Here is a 23421-nt window from a genome sequence, read left to right as displayed (position 1 = left end):
GAAAAAATACGCAATCAGTTGCAATGTGTCCGGAATTTCAGGCTCTGTTGCATTGGCTCTATGGTGCATGTTGGGGAGCCATGAAAAAGTCCAAATAATCAAGCATGTCTGAAACATCAGGCATCCGAATTTTCATTTGGCGGCAGTATAATAAAAGGAGTCCTGCATGATAGCAAGGCAGGGCAGGAAACGCAGTCAACAAAGAAGCTAAAGTGTAAAGCTTTGAGTGCATTGATAATGTGACAGCGGCAGCAGCCATTCTGTGGTGGCTGCGATGACAGGGCTACCTGTGGGGCTGGGGGATATTATAGATGTTTGCTCTACACTGCATATTCTCTTGCTCATTCTGCATGGCAGCCGGTGCCCTGGCAAACGGACTCCATCTTTGCCTCTCATGAGTGAAGGCGGCCTTCATAGTGTGTTGTTACCTGAATTGTGCAAAGTGCAGAGCGATGCTGAGGTATGCATATGACGACACAGTGGCGCCACTTTGCTTTTTGATTGGCTGGAGGACTTGCAGGTCGTGCAAACCACTGGCTGTGAACCCTTTTAACGTTCTGAGTTTTCACAGGGCAGGTTTCGAGCTATTGAAATTTTGTCTTGGAAACCTTTGCTCATAACAGCAACTGGAAAAAGCATTACTCCTGAGCAACGTTTTTAGGCATGTGAGATCTAGTTTATGATGGTTTACTTTATTACTTTACTTGCAGTGCATGGTACAAGAGTTCTCGTTGTGAACTCCTTTCTGTTTCGTGTGCCAGCAGTCTCGTTCTCATTGCTTCTTATAAGTTCATGAACCAGTTAGCACATCTAGGCACCCATTATGACAAATAAGTGATTTCTGACCTCTTATGTTCACAGTGTCTTCAAATCTGAGCTTCCAGAGCAGCCACTCCATATCACCCAAGTCATCGAAAAAGTTTCATCTTGTAAATCATGTAAGTTGCGGGCCAAGGGGTTTGGGAAGTAATTCATGCACCCTGCGATTTCCTTGTACAATAGAACCCGTCTATAGTGAAATGACTCGGACCATCAAAAATCTTTACTATATCAGGGTCTTTACTATATATCGGTTGTTCGTGATGACATGACTCTGAGGATGCTGTCTGGTAATAATTGGCTACTTACTAAACACAGTGCTGGCTTATAAAAGAAACACTCTCAGATACCTTCCATCCTGCTCTTATTGCCCCTTTTTTTGATAATTATTTATTTTCAGTCATCATGTCACATGTTATCACGTCTTCGATTTTGTTTACGCCTTGTGGAAATATCACATTTGCACATTACAATGAGGCTGCGAATATAACGTGAGTTTGATTTCAAATGAAAATCAAAGTTTTGCCTGAACACGGCAACATTTTTTGCAGCCTCAGCGTCGTGTTTTAGAGGCAGTAGTTAAAAGTGCGACACAGTTGACGCACAGTGGTACCGCTCACGCAGTGCTGGCTCATCTCCGTTTCTTGCTGCTGCTTCCCTGTGCTTCGTGCTGCCATGCTGCGAACGTTCACCCATTTCTTCCCTTCACTGAATTTTTATTTTCTTTCATTTCTCATCGACCCGCGCCTCCTTTTTTCTGCGTTCATAGCCAGCATTGCTTTTTTTTTTTCTTTTTCCGTGCGAGCCGCGCGCTTTGCCTCACAGCCCCAAGGACTAGAAGAAGTTGGCTTCTCCTCACAGCTTCCAAGCATAGTGGTGAAGCTATCTGAAAAGAGCACTGTTTTATCGTCTTTATTATCCATTTGCCTCCGAATGTTGGCTTTGCGAGTGCCGAGTTGTCATCATTCCGCGGGAAGTACGTCGCCACGGCCAGGCGCTGTTTACTATAGCCATTTTTTTTAATGTTTACTATAACTGAAAAAAAAAAAAAATGTCTTCATGGAAGGCACAACGTGACCGAAGTTTCACTTTACTATATCAGAGTTTTTACTATACATGAGCTTCTGTAGCGCGGTTCTCCTGTGATAAATTTCTCGCTCGTAGGGGCGGAGGGCGGGCTTATTGCCATTTAAATCCGACCATGGCACGGAAAAGGAGGGCATGGGTAAGACTGACCAGTGTGGCCCTGCTGCAGTGGCTCAATGGTTAGGGCACTCAACTGCTGACCCCGAGGATGTGGGTTCAATCCCAGCTATGACAACTGCGTTTTGATGGAGGTGAAACCAGCGTGTCCATGTACTGCGCGTTGCTGTGGTTAGAATTACCCAGGTGGTCAAACTTAATCTGGAGCCCTCCACTACTACATCCCACCTAAGCCACGTGTCACTTTAGTACTTTAATTGGGACACAGCAAGTACAACAGCTAATTATTTGGTCAATTTTTAATTTCTCAGTTTATTTTTCTTCTTAACCCCCGGGTCTTCATGTGTATTGTAACAAGAAATTCTAGTCAAATATGCACTATACATTTATGGGTTTGGGGGGGGGTTTAACTTCCCAAGGCAACTCAGGCTATGAGAGACGCTGTAGTGAAGGGCTCCGGAAATTTTGACCTCCTGGAGTTCTTTAAATTAAAGTGCACTGACATTGCACAGTACACGGGCCCTCCAGAATTTCGGCTCCATTGAAATGCAACTGCCACGACAGGGATCAAACTCGGCAGTGCATATTTAAAAATGACTTTTTTGTTGTTGTTGTTTCTCATGAGAGCAGTCGTCGAAAATTGTGAGTGAATCGCACTTCTGATGGTCCCAGCGCATTGCTAATTCCGAGGGTTTCCAGCGACGGAGCACCACCATCTTAGTGTCACCACAAAGAGGAGAGGTCAGAAGATCAGGGCTTCTGTTGGTTGCAGTGCCACTTTCTGTGACCAAAAATAAAAGCATTCAAAGCCATAAGTGAGACAAGCAAGGGAATAAACTTCAAGGCTGATTTTTACCAGTTTTCACTTTTTCTGCGATTGCTATCACTCATCCCTTTTGCATTTCACAATAATCAATGATAGTAGAATGACTGTTTCTTTTTTTACGCATGAACCCTGAAACGTTGAGGAGTGTAATAAAGCTGTCACAAAAACATTTTCTTGTAAATACCATATTTACTTAAATGGGCGCATGCAATTCACTTCATGCAATGGTTACCGCTCACCCCTTACCGATGTATCATCAGGTGTCCCCCAGGGCGCTGGATTATCACCACTGCTATTCCTCATTTACATCAATGATCTTTCAGTAAACACAAATGCCAAATTAAGACTGTTCGCGGACGACTGCGTAATATACATGCGTAATATACAGCCCCATTCGTGATCCCATCGATAGTCACCTACTACAAAAAGATATTGACACAATAGCCACATGGTGCGACCGCACATGCCTTTAAACCTAGATAAATGCCAACTGTTCTCGTTCTGTCGCAAACGCACAGTTATTCATCATTCATACAATATTAACTCAGTCCCGATTACCTCAACAACGTCATATAAGTATCTTGGATTGCATCTGACATCTTCTCTATCTTGGGTGAACCATGTCCAAAGAATATGTTCTGATGCCTCCCATGTCTTAGGCTATCTCCAACGTAACCTCAAGTCAGCATCTCCCGAAGTAAAAAAACTTGCTTACCTAACATTAGTTCGTCCCAAACTTGAATTTGCATCATCCATCTGGCATCCCTCTCAAGCGTACCTTAGCGCCGAACTTGAGGCCATCCAAAACCGCGCGACCCGTTTTATCACCTCTGAATACTCAAAAGAAAGTAGCATCACTGCACTCAAACATTCTATCTCCCTCCTCACACTTGAATCACACCGCATCATCTCACGTCTTTGCCTACTGCACAGCTTTTTCTACCATCCGATATCAAAGCACCCCCGGCTGAAACCACCGATCCGAGCATCCAGTCGCCTCAGCCACAGCCACCCCATAGCCAGCATCAAGAGCCGTACTTTAGCAATGAGCAGTTCCTTTTTTCCTGACGCAATAAACCATTGGAATGCCCTGCCCAACGACATAGTATCATGCAACGATCACAAATCATTTCGCGCGAAAATCACCAGTCATTTTCAGAACGCGTGAACTGTTTGTTGGCCTTTACTTTTTTTCTGTATTTTCCCTGTGTTTTCCTTGTATTTTTCTGTACTTTTTTGGCTCCTCTTATTTTATAACCTCTTGATTCTCTTTATTTTATTTTTGTAGCGTTTGTAGTTGCAGTGTTTGTTTCATTGCCTATGTTTTCATCGTGAGTGCATTTACACAAAACAACTTGTAACCCCCTCCTTATGTAATGCCCTCGGGCCTTTAAGGACGAAATAAATAAAATGAAATAATGATTGCACTTTTTTTTTTTAATTGACGCAAATTTAGGGGTGCGATCATTACGCGGGGTAAATTTTTTACAAAAAATTTTTGAGCACCGAAAACGCAAACAAGTTGCAGGCATACAACCCTTGTCACACGGGCGTGCTACCCGCGGTTACCCCGCTAAACGCGGTTATTGCGAACCGAGCTCGGCGATCTCTGCTTATGTTGTATGTTGTTAACCGAGAAAATAAAGTGTGAAAAGTGCACGAGCTGGCCCGCTTCAAGAACGTACTTTCTTCACACTGAATCACATTCCAAGAGCAACGCATCAAAATAGGCAGTGTGTATAGTTCTGCGCGATGGCTCTTTTATGCAGCCTTCGATCTCGTCCGATGGCGCAGCAACAGCATACAACAGCAACGTCCCACAGCACTCAAGCTACGCATTTTACCTCCGTTACCCCGCAAAATGTCCCGTCCCTGCCACATCATTGATGTACTTAGGTGACACATTAGCAACGCTCGGTGCACTGGATTCCGTGCGCTTACTGCAATGGTGCCGCCCGCGAGCACGGTGGACGACGGCGCTCTGTACTCCCTAGTCGTCGCTAGGCCTAACTTTTTTTGTATCGAAGCCATAGTGGAGTGCGCTTTTGAATTAACCAATGCTATAATGAATGTTCTACTTATGGTGCTGCCTTACTGACAGCCTAATTGTTTTATATTAAAAGCAATATATATGATCGATTTCAGCGACGCCTTAGCAGCGGAGCTGGCATGCAAGCAGATCGGGTCACTCGCGCTGCAAGGACAGCAGCTGCTACGCAGCTGTGAACGTAAAACTAGCTTGTATTGCAGTTATTACTCCTACCAGCAACTCGGTACAGGCCAGCGATCCTCAAGGAGGATTCATTTTTGACGTTCCCACATCCCAGGGCTTATTATTTACGAGAACAATAAAGTTTAGCCGGATCACCGCGTCACTTCGTTCGTTGCACCGCAACCCAGAACGGTGGCGAGCCTTGCGAGAACGGCGAACCTTAATTCAAGATAACCGCAGTTAAGTTTGGTATCCGCGATTAAGCATAACCGCATTTAGACTGCCCGTGTGACTGCAAGGTCAGCCAACCAACAGGCGGCTGCCACTGCAATGCTGACAGAGCAGGATGGTCATCTGCACGTGCCATCTGTCAGACGGATAGCAAGTACGATCATCGTCGGCTAGACTCGACATCGTCGACAAATTGCAGCGTCAAGTTTGGGGTGTGATCATTACACGAAGAATAAAAAAAAACTGAATTTTGCCAACAAAATTTGGGGGCGCGATCATTATGCGAGTGCGATCATTATGCGAGTAAATACGGTATTCATGCTGAAGTTCACCTTTAAGTACTGGCCACCTAAAACAAGAACTGTATTAGCTTTATTGCAGAGAACAGGGCTTTGTGAACACGGTGATATTAGAAAGTTCTGCACTTTCTCCTTAATTATTTAATGTCCTGGGCATTAATTTACAAGGACATTAACTGTAATTACTCAACAACAATGCCAGCTAGCTTAGGATAAAATCGAATTCTGAAATCAGAATAAAAAGTTACATATTTGTTCCAGATTTGGGTACATTTCATGCATGAATAAGGGAAATAAATTTAATTGCCACGTCCCCTCTTAATCCTCGTGTACCATACCAGACTAATGTTGTGTCAATGACAGGGAAAAGTGCGTAATGCACTGGGTATCCAGAACTCAGCTTGCAGTGCGCAGCATACACTGCTGGCGAAAGGTCATGGGCAAGTCATGCATGTACATGGCCCCAGCAGCAGCAGGATATTTGTGTGCTCAAGGCTGCCTTATGATTTATTGCTGTGTGAATTGCTGGCACGCATCTGGAGCACATTGGCTACACAACTTGTTTGAACTAAATGTTGCATGCACCCTTGCATTAGAATTATTGGGCATTTTCTTGCATTGGAGTACACGAGATTTTGATGGTACCGAAGCGTGAGCTTGAAAAAAAAAAACATAACTTCGAATTAAGTAGGTTCAGTGTAACAAGATTGCACTGTGTATCCTCACTGGCAGATTCTGTTGCCCTAGCCTTGGTTGATGCTTTCCAGCACTTTCTTTCCTACAGGGGGCCAAGTTCGGGTTGATCTACGGCAGAATAGGCTGCAACTATAACAGTGACAAAATCCATGCATGCCCTTTTTCTTACAGCTGGCAAACGTAAATGTACATCAACACTCTTCGTTGGGTGAGTTCGGCTAAGCATTATTTTAATTTCATTGTCCCAGGTGGCACTGCCGGAGACAGTAGGACGGCTCTATTCTGTGATGGAGATGCTGGGTGATGGCAACTTTGCACGTGTCTACCAGTGTGTGTCCAGGTAAAACATGGTCCTCTTCTCTTAGGGCGTCAACAGTTTTTGCATATTTTGAGAGCAGAACCTGTTCATATTCACCTGCATGCCACTGCCATTCATGGCATTCGCCATGTTGGTGGTCGCGCGCGCTGCCGCCGCAGCGTTAAATAGCCGGTGGTGTGTGAAATGTGAGTGTATTTCGCGTCTCGCCATAGATAATTACTGTCCGGCCCGTAACACCGTGTTACTGAGAGGGTGTTCCGGGAACTGTGCGAAGCAGAAAAGAGCGGCCACGCTCAAAAGGTTCCACTTTGTGAAAAGGTTGGCCCGTAAGAAAGCGGAGGCGCCGGCGCGGTGTGCGACGTACAGGACTGCTGCCGTGTGTTGAATTCACCGGCATCGAGGCCCACCTTATGCACGGCCTAAGTTTGCTGGCAGGCCAAGGAATTAAAGGATATAAACCTATGAGAGGGTGCAATTACTTGACAAGCGGGTGAGTCCAAGAGCCATACTGAGGGTGCTGACGTCCGTGGTGCCGACGGCCGAAGTACCGTTTTTGAAGAGGTGAGTAATTCGAAGGGTCTGCTCACTTAGCTGTAGCTTAACTTGTCATCTCTATGTGCTGAAAGTGACGTGTTACTACTGAATCTAGCGGAATGGCTGCACACTGCTTTGCTGCGAAAGCGCTAGACGTCTTGCGCATACGAAGCAGAGCTACGTAGCTACAATCAAACCTGCAAAACATTCTCGCTGTGTCTGCCGTTCATGCTGCGAGCGCATGGCAGTATTTGTTTGACCGTTCTGTTGTGTAAATAAGGCAGCTATGACGCTTTGCCTTTCTGCTGAAAGACCGTCTGAGAAGCGTCAGCAGTTCGCGGACTACAGGGGCGTGAATTATCAATTTCTGCAGCGGCAGTTTTGGAATTTCAGCAATTAATCATGTGCTGTTTATCTACGATGTGCCCTGCATGACTAGCTGACAGTTATCAACTGATATTAAAAGCTGCAAGTCGTGTACATTCTTGCGTGCAGCGCAGCTAGCCAGTTTTGCTGCCGAGTTGAGGCAGCTCGGTTATATCACGGCGCAGAAGAATTCTGCTGCAAACTTCATGCACAATACGCGCTCCACAAAGAAAAGTGGTCGCTGACGTATTAAACAACGTACAAATATGTTACGGATCACTAATAGTTCAGGTCGGGTACCTCACGGCGCACCGTGACATTGAGCGAACTGGCCTGAAACGACCGCAAACATGGCGCGCTTGCCGCGATGACGCTCGCGCCGTCTGGTAGCGCGGCCTCAGTGAATACCTCCTATAGGGCATGTGGGTCAGGGTAGCCATCTGTGTTAAGGCCAAAAATAGGTGAACACTGAGAGCCGTGTGCGCGGGTGCATTGTCATAATGCAGGAAGCAGTTGCCGGAATTCCACAAGACCAGGCATTTTGGCACCTCACTTCTGTGCAGCCGTTTCAGCACCTCCAAGTGAAAAATTTGGGTGACGGTCTGATTTTTCGGGACGAATTCTATGCCTACGATCTCTTTAGTGTAAAAAAAACGAATCAGCACCGTCTTCAAATTCAATGTAACCTGACGAGCTTCTTTTGGACGGGGCAAGCAAGCTGATTTCCATTGACTTGACTGTTGTTTACTTTGGGGATTATACCCATAGTCTCATGACTCGTCGCCTGTGATGATTTTGTCGAAAAACTGTGGATCATCTGTGACTGCGTCCTTCATCACACAACAGGCTTCCACACAGGGATCCCTTTGCTCTTCTGTGAGAAGGCTGGGCACAGATGTAGCAGCCACTTGTTGCATTCCCAAACCATCATGCAAAATGCGCTGAATGGAGCTCCAGGATAACCCGTATAAGTCTTCGAGTTGGTCGATTGTTCTGCATCGATCTTTCCTGATGAGATCTCAGATTTGGCGATGTTGTCCTCGGTTTGTGCACTTGAAGGACGATTGGAACGGAGCTTATCTTCAGTGGTCATTCCCGCCCGTTTTAAATCGAGCAAACCAATAGTGCACTTGCGTTTTACTGAGAGCATGTTCTTTGTAAGCTGTTTGCACCATCACAGCAGTTTCTGCTGCATTCATGCTGAATAAAAAACATCGCAGCCATTTGTTGTTCGTGAGAATCTGCCATTTCTTTACGTCACAAGTGCACTACAGACACACAAGAAGTGCCAGTGAAACCACACGCATCTTCGGCAGTTGACAACACTTGGTGTTTGTACTAGGAGAGGTCCTTGCACAGCGTCGTAGCGGCGCAGCTTCGTACTACAAGCACATGATGCGCAGGAGTACAGTTTCGGTTATTTTTGGGTCCCCCCCTCGTATGCAACATTTCCCCTAAGGACACATTTGCGGGAAAGTACCAGGTGGCAACAGGTGCTTTTTATACGCAGTGGGATCATGCTGACAATGCACCATTTAGTTCAGACATCTCCCTAAACCTCTGTCACATGCTGTATTTACTTGCATAATGGACACATGCTCCACCAACCTGTTTTTTTCCGGACGGTTCCTGCCAGTCGTCGTCCTAGGCAGGGCGCACATGTCCTTGCGTCGCATCGTTTGAGTCCATCTATTCAGTGAGGTCAAATGGGCATCTTAATTACAGACTGCATCTAACTGGGATATGGAAACACACAAAGTGGGAATGAGTAGTATATGTAAACAAGGACAGCATTGTGGAAGTCGGATGTGTTGCTGCACTGCATGAGCTTAAATATAATTGAACGCGCAAACGCATCACACAATTCTACCTTTTGTCAACTTAAAAGCAGTGCACCTATTTGCTGAAACTGGTGGCAAGTATGTCTCCTTTGCCAGAACTGCTAATTAGAAAGAGGTATAGTGAAAGCTAGGTTTATTAAAACTTCATTCATTTGAATTTCTTTGTAGTTTGAACCCTATGACTTGGTCCGTCTACACTCCATTGGAGTCTTTGTATCCCATAGACAATTAATCCAAATGCGAATTGGTTCTGCCACTGGTATAGTGAAACAATGTGTGATGCTGTAGGGGACGGACAGAAGCAGGAGCACGGCAGTTTTCTTTTCATGTTCAGCAGCTGCATGGTAGTGGCAGCAGCAACTAGCGCCGTGTCCTCTAAGATTTGTACCCAACACTTGCTTGCAGTATTTAATGTAACCTTCTTAGTTGCTTATTGCTGGTGATCTCGAAGGCTTCAGTAGCTTTCGTATGTTAGCAATGGATGGCATGACCAGTACCATGATACAGAGAGTCAGGTGTGTTGCAGCATCACCGGTACTCGCGAAACCTTAGAGTCTCGCTTTTCCAGTACCCTCTGTGTTATGGTACTTCGTGATTGATTTAGTCTCCCCAAGTTAAGCCTGCACTTTGTGCCATGGCATAGTGATTTAGAAATGTCATCCATCTGCAGTAGTTATGGTACCAAAATGCTGAAGCCTAAGAACATTGAAACCATCCGTGAAGTCGACGCCGGACTGCTATGGAAGCAAAATATCGCCAAGAAACATGCTCACTGGATTAGTAGTTTTGCAAATCTGGATCACAAGGACAGAAAAATCAGCCATCATGCACAGTTGCTGCAATGTTCGCTTTTTGATGGTTGCACAACCTCCGTGACTTGCAAATGTGAACAGGACACAAAACAGCACTTAGAGATGGGGCAAGAAAGAGAGAGACGGGAGAGAAAGAGAGAGAACACGCACAGACCACTGTGTGTGTTGTGTCTTTCTTTTCCCATCTCTGTGGGCTATTTTCTACCATAGTTACTATTTACTCCCTCACTGTCCGTCTCCTGACCGTTATCAGCTGCAAGTGTGAATTGGCAAGTCGTGGAGGTCGCGCGACCATTTTCAAAAAGCAGCAGTGACGAGGCGGTTGCATGTTCTTGAATTTCCGGCCTCACAACCATGCTCACAGACAGTCGCAAAGCCTTCGCGACTCTGTTGCGGCCCTTCGCTGTGCAAGTTGTGATGCTGTGAATGCCACTTGCCTCTTCATCAGTTTTGAATGCAGAGAGGAGACCTTCCTCTATGTTCAGGCTTTAAAACAGAAGATGTTGGCCATTTTCTTTCGAGAAAAAAAAAAGGAAATAGTGATCACGGAAATTCATTACGGAAATTCTTTAGAGCAGTAAAATAGGATAATCTTACTAGTCGACTGCTTCCAGGTCACAATGCACCACATTTTCTGTTCACTTTTGTTAGTTTGAACTTCAGTCAGTTCTACCTGCATTGGCATCTCTGTGCAGTTGTAATTAATGAGCTTTTACTGCATTTTAAATGGAACAGTCTGCATGTCAGGCAGCTTGAATATATGAGCAGTTCTTTTTGCTTCTGCAAGTATGGGGTCATAGTTATGCAGGCCATCTTCTGTATGTGTGGACGTGGTTGTGATTAGTCGAAACTGCTGCTTAGTTCTTGCCTCACCTTCTTCACTGCAGGGAATCTGGTTCTGAGTACGCGCTGAAAATCATCGACAAGGACAAGTGCAGGGGCAAGGCAAGTGCTTGCAGCAATACAGCGTCTACTCGGAGATGGGTGTTTTTTTGCAGTGCTCTGATTTGCAATGCATTTTGATACTGGTGAAAACCCAAGGTTGAGGATTGCGGTTATCTCTTGGTGCAGGGTTTCTTAGGGATCTGGAATGAAATTTCTTGCTTGATGCGCAAGGTGCAAGGCATGGAATGTGCACTGCATGAATGCCGTTGATGTCTATGTGCTTCAACTGTTGGCCTTGCAGTTGCATTGTTATGCATTTGTTGCTTTGAAGTCACTGCAGTGACAGACAGGAAGACTGTCAACAGAGTGATGAGGAGGAATTCAGAAGCACATATGACCGTTGCTTCAGGCTTCTGCATAAATAGTGCTTTTTACATTTTTGCAACATGAATGTTGGATGTGCGATACACACTGGTTGCCCAAAGCTGCCTGCACTTCGTCACTCATCAATCCATTTACTTCAGAGTATCGTAGGTTGCATATTTCTCTATTTTTAAGTCACATCTGTGTTCGCACAGCATACGAAAGTTGTCATTTGCATTGTTTTTGCGTGTGAATGAGCCAAAAGCAATAGAAGAAAAAAGCTTGCACTGCTTTGAAATAGCTGAGGCAAGGAGAATGAATGTTGGCAATAGTGTGCAAGGCTAGAACCACCTGTCAAACCACCTGTCAAATCGATACCTGCCAACCGAAATCCAGGTCAAAACTAAACTGGAGCCCTCTGCTGTGGCATCCCTGATAGCACTCGTGCAGCCTCAGTAGGTTGAACCCCACATACTATGTATCACCAAATCATCATCATCATCATCAGCCTGACTACGCCCACTGCAGGGCAAAGGCCTCTCCCATTAACCCTGTTCTTAACGAAAACACCGCACACTTACTTGTAACTGTAGATATCCAAAGAAGCATGGAATACCTGTGCTCTGATGTGTCTGTTTACCGTAATATTGAAGGAGATGTTTTTCCAGGGGTCAAGCAGCATTTTGGCCCATTTCATTATGGCTAGTTGCTCACCGGTTCAGTGGTGAATGGGTCAAACCAGTGATTTGTGGCGGGCATACAGAAGGCACGCATGCAGCTTACCTAATTGCTTGGAAACCAGTTTCCTCAAATGCCTTATCTTTCTTCCTGATATGTCATGGTTGTGCACAGTTTTTTTAATAACGAGCTCTAATCTTCCTAACCAGCCACATAGGTACCATGTTAAAAACTGCAAGCACACAGTTACTTTCTTTTGCTGCAGCTGCTTGTCTGCAAAGATCCAACCATTGCTCTACTGCTTTCTCTTGGGGCATGCCAGTAAACCCAGATTGCGTGATGCATACATAGACTTGGTTGATAGATCTGCATTGCAGCGGCATCATCTAACGTGTGTGTGGCAGAACTTTGTAAGCGTTTCGATCTGCCGCAGACGTGGGGTTGCCCCACCATCTGTTGCCCTTTGACTAGCAGTGGTGCCGGTAGCAGCAGCAGCCTCTACCAACGGGCCGAATTTGTGCAGGAATTTTATAACCAGAGAAGAGATGAATCAAAGGACTGGGAAGTAATCACACTGCATGGCTACATGTGTGCACGCAGGAGCAGATGATTGCCAACGAGGTGGCCATCCTGAGGAGGGTGCAGCACCCAAACGTGGTGCAGCTGGTCGAGGAGTTTGACTTTGACACCGAGCTCTACCTGGTCATGGAACTTGTCAAGGTACCTATGTTCCCATAGCTGGGGCCTCTCATAGTCTCACCGCCTGGAGTTGAAACAAAACAGGCTTTTCAACTTTCTTGTATGTGTGGTCACTCACTTCAGGATTTTACTTGTCAATAATTTTCTCTTTCCTGTTCTTTCTCCTTGCATGGGCACTGCGCATATGGCTGCGATACGTTAATTTGTGTCTGGGCAGTAACCAGTCCTATCCACGTTTACGTCTTTTTTTTCCGTGTTTTGAGTAGCGACCAGCGTGTTGCACAGTAGCTTGCCATTCTAAAATTGCTGAGTTCAAGTGATACTTACAAATATTATCGCAGTCACACTTTTGGATTCCAGAATGGTTCGACTTTGCAGTTTGTGATTTCAGTTGCGCACAGCCACTGACGATGAGTGCTTCTCCCACCTGCCAACCGCTTACTTGTTTGTGCCTAGATGTGACGCATTCAGAGCCTGGTTTGGTTTAATACCGCATTTGGGAGCTCTAGTTGCCTGTTGTCTGTAGAATAAATCTAAGTGAGGCATCGTCTGTAGCATTCTGGAGCCAATAAAACTTAACTACGGCGCCATCGGTTGCCACCATTGCTTTTGCTGTGAAATTCAGCTTCAGTGAAAAATTTTTTTTTTTTTCACAGAGCTGTACCTGCAAAAATTCTCTGACCTCATCACTGCTTTACCCAACCTTATCATCCAGGCAGCATGTCTTTGAAAGCAAGCGTTTTCAGTGTAGCATGCACCGCATTCCTTCAAATGGTACTTTCAGTGTGGTTCGTGTAACATACTTTGTGGTGTTGGAAGTCTCTGGTTTAGTTTGGCCTCCTCTAGTTCTTTGTTACCAAGGTGCCTTCAGGGAACTAAGCAGGCAGCTTTGCTTTCAGGTTACTTGGATGTGTTTTGGCGACAGACAAAAAGTGTGCCTCCTCCATGGTTGCAGGGTGGTGACCTGTTTGACGCCATAGCGGCAGTCTGCAAGTTTCCTGAGCACGAGGCAAGCCGGCTAGTGGGCCACCTGGCCAGCGCCCTCGCTCACCTGCATTCCCTACGTGTGGTCCACCGTGATATCAAGCCCGAGAACCTGCTAGTGGGCGCTCACGGAGCTCTCAAGCTGGCCGACTTTGGCCTTGCCACGGAGCTGCCCCGCGATGGCTCCCTGCTGTCGACGGTGTGCGGCACACCCACTTACGTGGCCCCCGAGATACTGGCCGAGACTGGGTGAGCCAGGCTGCAGCAGAATGGCATAGGCACGCATGTTGGGAAGGTTCGGTGCATGGTTCAGGTAAAATGCTTCCAGCTTGTGACAGCGCATAGTGTGTGTGAGCTGTGCTTCCAATTCTTGAGGGCTTCAGCTTACACGCCGAAGTTCACTGTAGTACTGACACAGCGTAGACGGCTTGTAACTCACTGGGATGCAATGATAAAACCCTTTCAGAGAGTGGTAATGCACTTCCGCCAGTACAAGTCTCTTTCTAAGACGGACGGTAACGTATCATGCACAGCATGTTGAAGCAATGATGAGGAATACAAATTCATTGACTTCAGGCGATGACAGAGAGGTGCCACACAATAAACCTTAGTGTGAAGTGATTTTTCTTTTTGCAATGGCATGTGCATTATAGAAATTTCTACATCATTCTTAGGTTTTAACGTTTTCCAAGCTGTGTGCTATGTGAACAGTAAGCTAAAACCACTGCAATGTCATGCATGGCTAAACTCGATGGATCAAGGCACAAGGTACCATGGGAACATATTGGAAGGCTAACTATGTCAAAATGCAAAACATGTTAGAAACATTTCTGTGGCTTTATTCTGGCTGACAGGCTGGCAGTGACAGTTCATTATATCTTTATATATGTATATATATATTTTTTTTTTCTTTCAGCTATGCCCTTGAAGTTGATGTCTGGGCCATGGGCGTCATCACCTACATCCTTCTGTGTGGCTTCCCTCCATTTGTCAGGTGTGTCTAGAGTTTGAAACTGCAGCCGAATACGACTCAAGAACACATTTGCGAATAACCCGTAAAGGAGGCGTTCCAACCAATTTCATCAACCTGTCATGTTGTCGCAGTCAATCCCCGTGCACCTGTCAGTCACCTGCAATGCCAGGCTGGGAGGTGCAAGGTGGTTGACCGTGACACAGTGACAGTATATCAGTGCCACTAAAACAAATGTGTTGAGGGCCATATTGGGCTGCCACTATTTTTGGCATGATCTCTGTGCCTCCGTGCTCTCAGGTCAGACACAGAGTACAGCACGGTGTCCAGCATGTCATTTTGTCGAGTGTCTCGCTGCTTTTGTGAATGTGGGAGCACAGCCACATTGTCTTGTGTAATGGAGCTCCAGACAAAGTGCCGCACGGTATTGGTATAGTTACATGACATGTTTTCATTCATGCCTTTGGGACTTTTTACAAACAGTTTCTTGAACTGGCACTGTCTGGCAGTTTTGTAAAACATGCTTTGCACTGAAATTTAAAATTGGGTTTTGAGGAAGGGAAATGGCGCAGTAATTGTCTCACATCTTGGTGGACACTGCTGAAGGAAGGTAGGAGTGAAAGAAGAAAGAGATAAAGAGGTGTCATAGTGGAGGTCTTAGGAATAATTTCGACCACCTGGGGATCTTTCGTGCACTAACATCGCACAGTACACAAGCGCCTTTGCGTTTTGTTGGAGGCAAAACGTGGCTGGGCAGCCACAGTGGCCACATTTCAATGGAGGCGAAACACAAAGGCTCCCATGTGCTGCAGGTGAAAATTTAAGCTGTTTCTAAAGCTAGAAACACCCATCAGCTGAGCACTGTTAATGTGCTTGAAAGCAAAAATCTGTGCCAAAATCTCTGCACTGATTCTGATTGCAGTACAGTCTCATTTTGTAGGCCCATTGCAGAGCTTCGTAGTACAGCAGGACCGAGGTGTGAGGCCTTGTCAGAAACATGGCAGCGATGGCTGGGGTGGTGTTACTTTGCGCTTGCTTTCTTTGCAGGCCCTAGGAGAGAATAGTACAGAGGACATGAACAGCCTCTTAGTTGAATTGTAGTCGAAGCTGCCTGTGCTCATCTGTTTTGTGCACCATCTTCAGGTGCCCGATGTCCCACGTGCAGTCCAGACAGAAGTTTCTGCTCCAGTCTGTTCACAAGCCATCTTGCAGAACATGTTGAGCAGCTTAAATCATTGGCCGCTCTATTCAGTAAACTCACTTATCATGCAATAATTAAATCCAGCTGTCACATCAAATTTTTAACTCTGAACAGATGTAGTGTGAAAAAACCCATTATCAGAACATTTGGTATGCATTAATTCTCTCTTTTCATTGCCATAATTTGTGGACAGGCTTTTATTCTTTTCATTTTTATTTTAAGCTAACAGCATTTTTGGTTGAAAATATTCAGTATGTACCGATTTCTTTTTTTTTTTTCATATACTTGCTTCACAGCCCAAAATGTGACAGCCACACATGTTAAAAAAATAAAATAGTATTGTCAAGCGGTTGGGGACTACACTGTGCTTAGCTTATTTAAGAACAGTCTCTACATTTTGATACATAAATGTAAAATAACTGAAAAACGGAGCATGCCCGTAGCATGCTTTTGCACTAGAGCGTGAATACGTTCACTGTTCTAGGATGCATTAAGTGCCCAGCAGAGCAGGTTTCGACATTATGTGGAGTGAAAGCTCTTAGTTGATCAGGTAACAGGACATGGCTGCTCGCTATTAGTGTCACTTGAAATGCTCGTGCTGTTTGTGTTGCACTGTTGCAGTCAAACCAACAACCAAGATGAGCTGTTCGACCAAATTCTGAGTGGCCGGTTTGAGTTCATGGCTCCGTACTGGGATGGAATTTCTGCCTCAGCTCAGGTGAGTTGCTCTGCAGCGTTTTTTATTGTGGGCTGTTCAGATGGGCACACTTGCGTTAGTGCGTCTTCTTTATTTTCTTAAGTCAACAGGAATCTGGACAGAAACCGTTAGTTGCAGAGGCAGCTGACACAGTAAGTTTTCCGAATGGGAGTGAATCCTCGCACGAACTTACGGAATCGGTAAAGCTTAAAGCTGTTTGTAGAATTTAGGAACTTTGGTGTTCACTCTTGTATGCAAATGTGATGTTTTGCTTCTCTTCCGTATTAGCAGTCTGTACTGAGTCGCATGTACCTGTACTGCCTGTACTGCCCTGGCAGGCGATGCCATGTTGAGCAAGAACATTGCACCACAGACGCGAAGCCATACGAATGTGATGCCAAAATCAAAACTTTAGAGACTATGGCTGGATGGAATGTGGCAGTGGCACGAAGCACACGCTGCCGCATTCAATTCGTTTGTTGCAAGATTATGTGATTCTACTCCTAGGATACCCGTGAACAGCTTTCGCAGAGAGCTGTCTGCACACCTGCCATGCAGGTGCAGCTGATTCCCCGCAGAAGCGGATCATGGTACAGTGGACCGTGCTGCTCTAAAACTCATTCTTTTCAAACATAGTTTCTGGGCAAGAGCGAAAAATAGCTCGCAGCGACACATCATTTTTTGCCTTGCACAAGTTGCACCGTTCAAAATCCAGCAAAAAACTGCGACTTATGCACCAGAAAATGCAGTTATATGTCTCTCACAAAATCTAACAATCTAATCCTCATCTCGGAGGTTCCCTAGTTTTGCTGTCATCAGACGTTTCATCCTCCTGCAACAACTACCATTTCAAGGTTTGTGTGCCAGCAGCTGCACCAACTTAGATTTCATTTCATCCCCAGCGCACCCAAGGAATGGAACCACCTCCTCACCACCATCACCTCCATCACCAATGCTGACCTATTTAAACATGCAGTTATCAATGATGTATCGCAGCACTGCTGTACTGCCGTATAAATTCATTTAAGGGCCGCACTTTTTCTTTTTTAGATTCGAGGGCCGTTTTCGGGGTATGGCCCATATACGCAATGCGCGAAAAAAAAAATTTTTTAATTAAATACACACCAAACAGGAAATGAGCGTCATTTATTCTACATTCAGTCGCCACTGGCGGAGTCTTCTGACTCTAAGCTAGTGCTGTGCTCTGGTGCATGCTCATCCCACAAGAAATCACGCAGTATGTCTATTGTCAACGCGCAGCAGCCACTGTTTCGCACTTTGATCACATAGCAGAGCAGCTCTTCTTCCAGTTCGGGAAACTTGCACGGCTTGCCTCGGAAAGCGCGTTTTTTGCAGTTTGTGTTCCTCAATGTGCCCATTTGGTTGCACCATCGTTGGATGCACTTCTCGTCCACGTCAAATTTCCTGCCCACCGCACACTTGCCGTGTTCGAGAGCAAACTCCTAGCCGTGCAGCTATTAAAGTGCTCGCCCTTTGTGCTAATATTGACACGAGGATTGGACGTAGAAGAGGAAAAAGATCGCAGCCGCAAGAAGTAGACGACACTGAAGTGGAGGTCCGTTGCTCTGGTGCCCTCGTTCAGCCGCTGCAGTTACTTTTCAGTGTAGCAACTGTTACACATCTGGTGGAGCAGTGCGGGGTACGCTTCCCGACCTGCGTACGCCTACGAGATAAAGACGGAACTCACACCGGTCCATCAGCGCCCAAGCCGCCGCCTCCGCGGTGAGTCGCCTGAGTTCGGGCCTCTTGCCAACCCGACGAGGATGACGCAGCCTCTACCGGCGGTCCCACCGGAAATGGCCACAGACAGTAGGTCCCCGGCGCCCATCCTCTACCACACGCCGCGAACACCGCCACCTTTTCACGGTAACGTGTACGAAGATGCGGAAGACTGGCTAGACACCTTCGAGCGGGTCGCCCGCTACAACGGCTGGAGCGACGACCGTAAGCTGCATAACGTGTATTTTGCGCTCGAGGACTCCGCTAGGACATGGTATGAAAACCACGAAAGCAACCTGTCCACCTGGGAGGCATTTCGCCAAAATCTCCTAGCTACATTCCCCAACGCAGACCGCCGGGAGAAAGCTGAAGCTGCGCTTCGCTCCCGTAACCAGCGGACTAACGAAAGCGTCCGCATGTATGTGGAGGACATGACACGCCTCTTCAAGCGTGCTGACCCATCCATGGCGGAGGAGACGAAGCTTCGCCACCTCATGCGCGGGGTCAAGCAGGAGCTTTTCGCCGGTCTTGTGCGCAGTCCACCGCGTACTGTTGCCGAATTCCTCACGGAAGCGACTACAATGGAGACGACGCTCCTGCAACGAGCCCGGCAGTACAATCGGGATGTAAGCACGCTTGGACCCGCTGTTTCTTCGATGCCGCTAGGGAGTGATGCGGCCGTTTTACGGGACCTAATCAGGTCGATCGTCAGGGAGGAATTACAAGCCCTCCAGCTGCCTCCCAGCGCGCCGTCTGTTACATCGCTGTCTGAAGTCGTCCGGGACGAGGTGCGCCTAGCAGCACAGCAGCAACAACTGCCTGAGATCCCAAGACAGACTGAAGTCAGACCTACCTATGCGTCTGTCCTCTGCCGGGCCCCAACGTCAGGCTACGACGTGAATACCGCGACTCACGCAGCGCAGCCGTCTGGTCTTCCCCGCGTGCCTGATCGACCAGCTTACCAGCGGCCACGGAAGTGTGATGTGTGGCGTGCACCGGACCGGCGGCCCCTTTGCTACCACTGTGGTGAGGCGGGACATCTTTACAGGGCCTGCCCGTACCGCGAGTGGGTCTGCGTGGTTTCGCGCCCGACGACCCTTGCCCCCGGAATGGCGAACGACCATTCGAAATTGAAGCTCATCTGTCGGCCCGTCAGAGGCCTGGGACATACGGTCGCTACGATCCTAGGTCGTCATCTCCACTGCGTTACCGTTCCCCAAGCCCTCGCCGAGACGCCGGCTACCCTGAGCGGCGTTCTCCCAGTCCACATCGGGAAAACTAATTCCAGCGGTCTCCGGAGGCAAGGCCGCTGCTGTCGGGAAAACTGAAGATCCTCCGCCGCCGATATACCGATACGCTGATTCCTCACCGGGGCAGGGTAGCGACAGCATCCGACGCGCTACTTCTGATTTGTGTGTGACGATTGACGGAACTGACACCATCGCTTTACTTGATACTGGTGCTGACTATTCAGTGATGAGCCACACCCTCGCCCAGGAATTGAGCAAAGTTTTGACACCATGGTTGGGCCCTAGCATTCGCACAGCTGGAGGTCACCTCATTAGCCCGGCCGGAAGGTGCACAGCCCGAGTCTGCATCCGCGGTTTCGTCTACGTGGGTGAATTCGTCGTCTTGAGCGAGTGTTCGAGAGATTTGATTCTGGGCCTCGACTTTCTACAGGCAAACGGTGCTGTGATCGATCTACACGAGGCGCGAGTCAGATTTTCGACGAAGCAAGCCGTGGCGCAGAGTGACACAGAAGGCCCAGGAGTCAACGCTCTGCGTATAGTCGAAGACGGCGTAATGCTGCCACCACGGTCCAGTGTACTGGTGTTAGTGAGGAACGACTCGTTTCACGACTACGAAGGTATTGCGGACAGTCACCCTTCGCTGTTGCTCGAGAAGGGTGTGGCTATCGCGCGCGGTCTTGTCGAACTGAATGACGGCTGTGCGACAGTTTTTCTGACGAATTTCACGAATGAAATTCAGCACCTTGCCAAGGGAACGGCCGTCGCCTTTCTCGACGACGTGGATAGGTTGCCGAATCTGTGCCCCGTACAGGTGAATCTTCACGACGATGCCGCACCAAGTAACGCCCTTCAGAAGGTTAAAATCAACCCGGAGTTGTCACCTCATCAGAAGAACCTTCTGTCGTCGCTGCTATTTGATTTTAAAGATTGCTTCGCGGCGAGCTCCAAGGTCGGACGTACGCCGGTAGCCAAGCATCGCATTGTCACCGATTCGACCACGCCACCAGTTTGTCAGCGTCCATACCGCGTTTCGCCTAAAGAGCGCGAAGCTATTAGAACGCAAGTCGATGAAATGCTTGCAGACGATGTTATACAGCCGTCAACAAGTCCGTGGGCGTCGCCGGTGGTCCCGGTGAAAAAGAAAGACAACACGTTGCGATTCTGTGTTGATTACAGGAAACTGAATAATGTTACCAAAAAGGACGTATACCCACTCCCGAGGATCGATGATGCCCTCGACCAACTCCGGGACGCCAGGTTCTTCTCTTCCTTAGATCTGAAAAGCGGATATTGGCAGATCGAGGTGGACGAGCGAGACCGCGAGAAAACGGCTTTCGTGACACCCGACGGTCTGTACGAATTTAAGGTGCTCCCATTTGGACTTTGCTCCGCTCCGGCCACATTTCAACGCATGATGGACACTGTTTTAGCTGGTTTGAAGTGGCAGTCGTGCCTTGTGTACCTGGACGACGTGGTCATCTTTTCGTCTAGCTTCGAGCAACACTTGCAGCGATTGCGCATTGTCCTTCAAGCCCTCCAGTCTGCACAACTAACTATCAAGCCAGAGAAATGCCATTTCGCCTTCGAGGAGCTCCGTTTCTTTGGACATGTTGTTAGCGCACAAGGTGTTCTTCCAGACCCCGACAAGACTTCCGCCGTCTCCCGTTTCCCACGCCCAACCGACAAGAAGGCCCTCCGACGTTTTTTGGGCCTCTGCTCGTATTACCGCCGCTTTGTTAAAGATTTTTCTCGCCTAGCTGAGCCATTGACTGCCTTGACTCGAGATGACACACCCTTCGTATGGGGAAGTGCCCAAGACGCAGCCTTCGAGGAACTCCGCTGCCGCCTTCAAAGTCCACCAATACTAGCTCATTTCGACGAGAATGCAGAGACTGATGTCCACACTGACGCCAGCAATGTCGGCCTCGGAGAGATCCTCGTACAGTGGCAGGACGGCGCAGAGCGAGTAATCGCTTATGCGAGCCGCACACTTTCTCGATCGGAACGGAACTATTCGATGACAGAAAAGGAGTGCCTTGCCGTCATCTGGGCTCTGAGTAAGTTTCGACCTTACATCTACGGCCGACCGTTTCGTGTTGTCAGCGATCATCACTCGCTATGCTGGCTAGCCAGCATTCAAGACCCTTCCGGCCGGTTGGCTAGATGGAGCCTCCGTTTACAGGAGTACGACGTTACGGTCGTCTATAAATCGGGTCGGCAGCACCAAGACGCGGACTGTTTATCACGAGCGCCCGTGGAACCGGCTACGCAAGACATCACCGAAGATTGCCCTACTCTTTGTGCCATTAGCATCTCCCGTATGGCGCAGCTTCAACGAGCAGATTCTGAGTTGGCGCCACTCGTTAAGTATCTGGAGGGTTTGAATGCTCATGTACCTCGTGTGTTTCGCCGTGGACTACAGTCCTTCATTCTGCGGCGTGGAGTCCTCTACAAGCGCAACTTTGACAGCAACAAGGAGACGTTTCTGCTTGTTGTGCCATCCCAGTTACGCTCCGAAATCTTAAGCGCTTGTCATGATGAACCATCCGCCGGCCACTTGGGGGTCAGTCGCACACTGGCAAAGATTCGGCTTAAGTATTACTGGCCCAATTTACTACAATCCGTGCGTAGATACGTAACAACATGCCGGGATTGCCAACGGCGCAAATCTCCTACTCTAAAGCCAGCAGGCTTTCTGCAGCCCATAGCACCACCAAAGACCCCTTTTCAGCAAATTGGCATAGACCTCCTCGGCCCTTTTCCGAAGTCGTCCAGAGGAAAACGGTGGATTGCGGTCGCGACAGATTATTTGACCCGATACGCTGAGACCGCGTCACTTGCAAACGGTACTGCTGCTGAAGTCGCCGACTTCTTCGTCCACAACATCGTCCTGCGTCATGGCGCTCCTGCAGCTATCATTACTGACCGTGGAGCTGCATTTACGGCCCGCTTCACTCAGGCTGTACTCAAGCTCACGCACACCAGCCATAGACAAACGGCTTGGTGGAACGCCTCAACAGGACCTTGACCGACATGCTTTCCATGTATATTGATATCGAGCACAAGACATGGGACGAAATTCTTCCATACGCAACATTCGCGTATAATACCGCGCAGCAAGAGACGACGCAGTTCACTCCGTTCGAATTAGTCTTCGGTCGACAGGTTACCACCCCCCTGGATGCTATGCTACCCGTGGACCCCCCTGACAGTGAGAGTGAACTTGATGTCGACGTCGCCACCTATGTTCAGCGTGCGGAAGAAGCGCGGCAACTGGCCAGACACCGCATTCATCGTCAGCAGCAGATCGATGCTGACCGCTACAACCTTGGACGCCGCCACGTTACCTACAACCCAGGCGACTATGTGTGGGTTTGGACGCCCGTTCGTCGCCGCGGGCTGTCCGAAAAGTTACTGCGCCGCTACTTCGGCCCTTACCTTGTTGTCCGCCGCCTCAGCGACGTAACGTACGAAGTTGCACCAGCCTCGCCAGCTCGTTCATCGCACAACGGCAAGCGCAGCGACGTTGTGCATGTGGTGCGAATGAAGCCGTACTACGAGCGACCCCCCGAATGACTTTCCGGCTGCATGCAGTCATATTCCGTGATGTCAGACTCGTGGTGCAACTCTTGAACACTTTTTCTTCGGTCTGACGGTAACACCGCATCGGGGCGATGCTCCTGAAGAGGGGGCAGTGACACGAGGATTGGACGTAGAAGAGGAAAAAGATCGCAGCCGCAAGAAGTAGACGACGCTGAAGTGGAGGTCCGTTGCTCTGGTGCCCTCGTTCAGCCGC

At 47.9% G+C, this 23421-nt stretch overlaps 1 protein-coding gene across 1 annotated transcript in view; it reads left to right on the top strand.

Annotated features, from left to right (window-relative positions):
- The window catches only part of LOC149371516 (serine/threonine-protein kinase DCLK1), a 50175-nt gene that overhangs the window by 13032 nt on the left and 13722 nt on the right, over positions 1 to 23421 (top strand). Inside the window, exons 7-13 of the mRNA XM_089565767.1 lie at positions 862 to 938; positions 6535 to 6626; positions 11046 to 11103; positions 12685 to 12804; positions 13739 to 14016; positions 14684 to 14761; positions 16560 to 16656. Coding sequence (XP_089421893.1) covers positions 862 to 938; positions 6535 to 6626; positions 11046 to 11103; positions 12685 to 12804; positions 13739 to 14016; positions 14684 to 14761; positions 16560 to 16656 — 800 coding nt within the window. The remainder of the gene's footprint in view (positions 1 to 861; positions 939 to 6534; positions 6627 to 11045; positions 11104 to 12684; positions 12805 to 13738; positions 14017 to 14683; positions 14762 to 16559; positions 16657 to 23421) is intronic.

Source organism: Amblyomma mixtum, chromosome 1, assembly GCF_055824585.1.
Source record: "Amblyomma mixtum isolate Tamu chromosome 1, ASM5582458v1, whole genome shotgun sequence".
Classification (NCBI taxonomy): Eukaryota; Metazoa; Arthropoda; class Arachnida; order Ixodida; family Ixodidae; genus Amblyomma; species Amblyomma mixtum.
This window is presented reverse-complemented; position numbering and strand designations above follow the sequence as displayed.